Consider the following 5,568-nt stretch of genomic DNA (forward strand, 5'->3'; position numbering starts at 1 on the left):
CTTCTTTGATGGTGATAGGTGAATGTTGATCTGTGTTTCCTTGATGTTTTCTGCATCTCCCAGGTTGACAATTTCGGTCTCGTCCGGGTTGGACTTAGGTTTGTTCTCAAAGTTCTCAACTTCTTTGATAATCTCGTCAAGTATGTAATATTCCTCTGAATCAATGTCTGTTTGTTGTGTTGTCTCATTGCATGTCACACTCATTGGTTCATCAAGATAAGCAATAGTAATATTGTATGGGTAAAGTAAGGAGAGATAACAGTAAATATTAATTCATAAGAAAAATCAAACATGCTTTTGATAAATTGAATAAATGTTTTGAACATCAAAGATCTTATTGCAGAAATTGAGAAATGAGAAAAGAAAATCATTTAGTAAATAAAATAGTGAATAATGCTTGTTTTAGCCTTGCTACCCCGAGGCTTGTCGGGCTTTGGTTGTCCTGATGGTCTAATTCTTGAGATGTGCCCCTCTGCGTACAGACTGTATGGAAGGGCCTTCCTACCCCTCCTCCTCGAGAATGACGCAACAGTCCATATCACTGTCCTCTAGAAACAAGTTCTTCATTGCTGCAACAACTTCTTCTTCATCTGACCGATAAATAATGTCGGCATGTTGGAAGGTCTGCTCCAGATGTGGTATTGGCTACTCTAGTGGGTATTAAATTGAAATCTTCCCAGGTGTATTCATATCCTAAGGCAAAGGTAGTGCCATGTTTCTTGAGTTTTATCGGTTTAAAGATTCCTTGAAGGTTCTTACCGAGCCGTTTGCCAGGTTCGTACCCACTCCAACTTTGTATACTTTCGATTTTGCTATCCCACCATTTGTCTTTGTCGATAACATTGACCCTCTCAATGTGATGGTAGGTTTCTCCACCCAGCTTCCTTCTTCCCTCAATCGCCAGAATGGTTTGCCGACTATATATTGGGTTGCTACCGTCGTCGTGAATGATCACTTCCTGGTGATTTCATTCGAACTTTATAGCCTGATGTAGCGTTGATGCTATGGCCCTAGCAGCATGAACCCATGGCCGTCCCAGCAACAAGTTGTAAGATTCTGGTACATTTATCACCTGGAAATCGACCTCGAGCCAGGTTGGTCCCATCTGCAAGTATAGAATAACCTCACCAATGGTGGATCTCTGAGAACCATAGAAGGCTTTCATATTGATTGCTCTGTCTTTTATCTCATGCACCACTTTACCCAACTTCTTGAGTGTTACCAGGGGACAAATATTAAGACTCGAACCTCCATCGATCAGGATTCTGGTGATGAAATAATCTTCGCATTGCACGGTGATGTGCAGAGCCTTGTCGTGCCCCAACCCTTCAGGTAGCAGCTCGTCCTCATTAAAGGTGATCTTATGGCTTTCCAACACTTGTCCTACCATATTAGCCACTTCCCCACTAGTGATGTTGCTTGGTACGTATGCTTCATTTAGCACCTTCAACAGAGCATTCTTGTGCGCCTCAAAATTTTGTAGCAAAGAGAGAATAGATATTTGTGTTGGTGTCTTGTTTAACTGGTCGATGACAGAATATTCCTTGGCCTGTATTTTCCTCCAAAGGTTGTTCAGACCTATCTCAATGAGGGGTGGCCGATTGGAGGCCTCCTTGCTCGATTCAGCTAGATGTTCAAGGGTATAGACTCTACCAGTTCTTGTCATACCCTGTGCTGCGATAGTTTCTCCAATCCTGACCTTGCCTTTCCTTCTTGCCTCGGCTGTATAGTCCTATGGTACAACATTTATATAGAATGATGGCATGGTTGACATCGCCACTAGGATCGGCACGGCTATCCTCACTTCGAGTGGACCATGTGCCTTGGGTGGCAAGGCTGCAACCTCAAATGGTATGGGTGCATTTGCCGAAGACACGAATTCAACCTCAATTGGTGCCGGTGTCTTTACGGGTAGCGCTGTTTCAAACTCAAGAGGTACAAACATATTCACCTCAGCGTCCTCATATGGTTGGATCTGGACTATGATTGTATTGAGAGTAATCGTCGGTTTCTTTGGGTCATCATCTTCTGCGATCAACCCGATTGATCCCTCAAGATCCCAGTCATCTTCTACTTCAATCATGTGGATACCTCCACCCTTATAGTCTGGCATAGGGTTGTTGCGGACATTTAGAGTGGTCTCCTTTGCCACAATGATATTGTTATCAATCACGGACTGTATCTTATCTTTCAAGGAGCGACATTCATCAATAATGTACCCCTTCATGCCGGAGTGGTATGAATATGACTTGTTTGGGTTAACCCACTGAGAAGAATTCTCAGAGGTTGCAGCAGGGATGGGGGTGACATAACCAGTAGCTTTGAGTCTCTCATACAGCTAGTCAATGGGTTCGGCGGTGGATGTATATTGTTTTGGAGGTCTGTGATCAAAATTAGGTTGAGGTTTAGGGAAGTTTTGGCGTGCAGGGGGTGATTGATAACGATATGGTTGAGCATTATAAGTTTGGTAGACATGAGCAGGTTGGGAGTATCTGGGTGAAGTAGGTTGATATGCAGGAGGTGGAGATGACTGATAAGTTGGTGGCGGAGCTTGGTATGAAGGTGAGGCTGCTTGGTAATTTGGGGTTGGATGGTATGTGAGTGGAGGTGTTGGGTAAATTTGGTATTTGAGGGGAGATTTGGTCCTCTGTGCAACCATCACGGCCCCTACGTCCCTTTTCTTGGACACACCACCGGACTGTAAAGCCTTATTTGTAGCTTGCAAGACCTCGAAGTTTGTAACCATACCGCTTTTAATACTTTCTTCCATTTTCCACTTAATTTGATAATGTCGGAGAACTTGTGGTTCTCAATCATCATCAGCCGCTCATAGTACTGTGGGTCCTGAGCCCGAAAAAAGAACTAGTTCATTTGCTCATCTTCTAAGGCAGGTCTGACCTTAGCAACTTCGGACCTTCAGCGAGTAGCATACTCGCGAAACATCTCTGTGGGCTTCTTCTTTAAATTCTGGATATAGAACACATCTGGTGTATTCTCTGTATTAAACCTGAATCTATCCATAAAGTCAGATGCCATGCCTACCCAGCTTGTCCATTTCTTGGGATCTTGGCTGATGTACCAAGATAATGCATCTCCTTTCAAACTCCTCATGAACAGCTTCATGCGGATTCTTTCATCCTTCCCTACTCCAACTAGCTTGTCGCAATATGTCCTTAGATGGACCATTGGATCACCCATACCATCAAACATTTCGAACTTAGGAGGTTTGTACCCCTCGGGCAGTTTGACATTAGGCTGTATGCAAAGATCATCATAATTCATCCCCTCGATTCCTTTGCTTCCCCCAACACCCTGAATCTAGCTGGTCAATTTCTTAAGTTCCTCGGCCAAGTTCCTGATAAGCAGATCCTTTTCATTAGACTCATGTATGGGAGTGTTATGGTGGCTTGGTGTATGGGTGTGGAAATGGTCGTTTGTGGAGTTCTGAGGTTCTGGGATGAGTAGTGGAGTGTTGTTTGGGGTATGGCAGGTGTTACATTGGTTCTTTGGTGGAGCAGCGTGATGGTGAGGAGCAGGATGATTCTGCTGTTTTGGGATATTTTGAGGAGGTGTAGGGTTTTGAGTGTTGGGGAAGTTGATATCTGGGGTGTTGAGGGAAAATGACAGATTTGCCAGATTTCGAACCTGATCGAGCTCTTCCTGGAATTTCAACAGTTTCTATTCAAGTTGTGACATATTCTCGTTTGGCACCCGAATACCCTAGCTATCAGTGGCCTCAGCCCATTCAGTTGTGTTCTCCTTCCTGATGTTGTTTAAATCTCCCATTTTGCCTTTGTTCTTGCTTTTAACAGGACTAAGAGGATGTATGGGTGGAGGGCCCTGGATCTTGTGAAATAAGATAATGATGCGAGAGTGCACGAACTAACCTTTGGGGAGGGAAATAATAAAAACAAAAAAAAACAAAAACAAAAGGTAATCAAGTCAGTGAGGATTATAAAAAAGTATTGCAATATTTAAACACATAGTGCGGGAATCTAAAACTTGTTCTAATTTGGGAACCTCTTTTGTGCCCAAGGTAGGCCTAGCGACAAATTGATTTGGAGAAATTGATTCTAAATGCCTCATTTTATTGATAGAAATAGACGAATCCCAAAATGACACAAAATAAACAAGAAATAAAAGTCATTAATAGCCATTGGCCTTATTACATTCATAAAGCGAAAAAGTAAACTCCTATCTACTTGGTCCCAGAAGGACCTTCCTCAGGTTGAATGCTCTCGTTGATCAAATCCTCCAGTTCGCGTAGGTTCACCAGTAAAAATGCCTTTGCCAGGTATTCTCCTTCGTTTCCCTAAGTGTTCTGGCAATCGGCGACTCTCTTCCTCACTTTTCCTTCCAATTCCAGCAGACTGTATTCCAAATATTCCAACTTTTCACTAGCTTTGGCGGCCCTTTGTTTCCACTCATTGATTTGGTCATTTGATGGAAGACTCCACCACCAGTCTAGCAAGAGTGGGGGCGTGCTAATCATACCGAAACTAGGGACCTCGTGCCTCATTTTCTGCAAGGAAAAAAAGGTTAGGCCCTCACCCCCACCAGACTCGACTATTTAATATCAACAATTAGCATGAAGCATTTAGTTCTCCAAATAAATGCACAGAACGTGATGACGTCCGTTTGGGTTTAGGGAAACCCAGTGGACTTTTGGACAAGGCTATCTTAAAGGATCATTATGTGGACGACATAACTGGCCCGGCTAGGTTTGTGTCGCGACCCAAATCCCGGTCGTGATGGCGCCCAGCACACTACTAGGCAAGCCCGACCATTATTCAACACTTAACCCAATTTATCAAAAATAGCGGAAAGAAATATCAATTAAGCAAGATTAAAGTACTGAAGATTTTAACAAAATACACAATATAATCTCACTAGGACCCGGTGTCACGAATCTGAGCCTCTAGAATACAGAATATCATCCTAATACACGGTATATCCAAAGTCCGATAATGCGGAAATAAAGAGATAGGATAGGAGGGAGAAGATCAATGGCTGCGAACGCCGTGCAGCTACCTCGATACTCCCAGAGGCTGGATCTGCTGATCAACTGGATCTACTGAGCCTGAGACTGCCCTGGATCTGCACACAAGGTGCAGGGAGTAAAGTGAGTACTCCGACCCAGTGAGTAATAAAAGTAACTACAGTCCGAAGATAAGAAAATCCAGTAAATACACAAAGTAAGCTACAATCCGAATATACAGCAACATATGGAACTGAGCAGCTAAACACCAGTATAAATACAAATACATGAATGCAATGCAATGCATATGATGGTACATTCCAGTACCCACTGCGGCGTGCAGCCCGAGCCATCCATATTTATTTATCGTCGACGGCGCTCACTGGGGGTGTGTACAGACTCCGGAGGGGCTCCTACAGCCCAAGCGCAATATCTTGGTCAGTCATTGTTACCTGACCGGTCAGCCATTGTTACCTGACCAATTTATATCATACAGTGCCATTGTTACCACTGTTCAAGTATATCATCCAGTGTCATTGTTACCACTATTTCAAGTATATCACACAGTGTCATTGTTACCACTGTTTCAA

The 5,568-nt window shown here is 43.4% G+C and overlaps 1 protein-coding gene across 1 annotated transcript; it reads right to left on the bottom strand.

The window, feature by feature from the left end:
* Positions 1-967: 967 nt before the first annotated feature.
* LOC138884329 (uncharacterized) lies at positions 968-2,227 on the bottom strand. Its single transcript, XM_070165470.1, has 2 exons — positions 1,823-2,227; positions 968-1,732 (listed from the first exon to the last, which is right to left on the bottom strand). Exons 1-2 carry the CDS (start codon positions 2,225-2,227, stop codon positions 968-970), a joined length of 1,170 nt encoding a protein of 389 aa, XP_070021571.1.
* Positions 2,228-5,568: the final 3,341 nt, after the last annotated feature.

Source organism: Nicotiana sylvestris, chromosome 2 (genome assembly GCF_000393655.2).
Source record: "Nicotiana sylvestris chromosome 2, ASM39365v2, whole genome shotgun sequence".
Taxonomy (NCBI): domain Eukaryota; kingdom Viridiplantae; phylum Streptophyta; class Magnoliopsida; order Solanales; family Solanaceae; genus Nicotiana; species Nicotiana sylvestris.

Coding starts and splice junctions, on each gene's coding strand:
- LOC138884329 (XM_070165470.1), bottom strand. CDS start 2,227: ATGAAGGGGTACATTATTGATGAATGTCGCTCCTTGAAAGATAAGATA. Junction 1,733..1,822: donor TTGCAGCCTTGCCACCCAAG/GCACATGGTCCA, acceptor GTTGTACCATAG/GACTATACAGCCGAGGCAAG.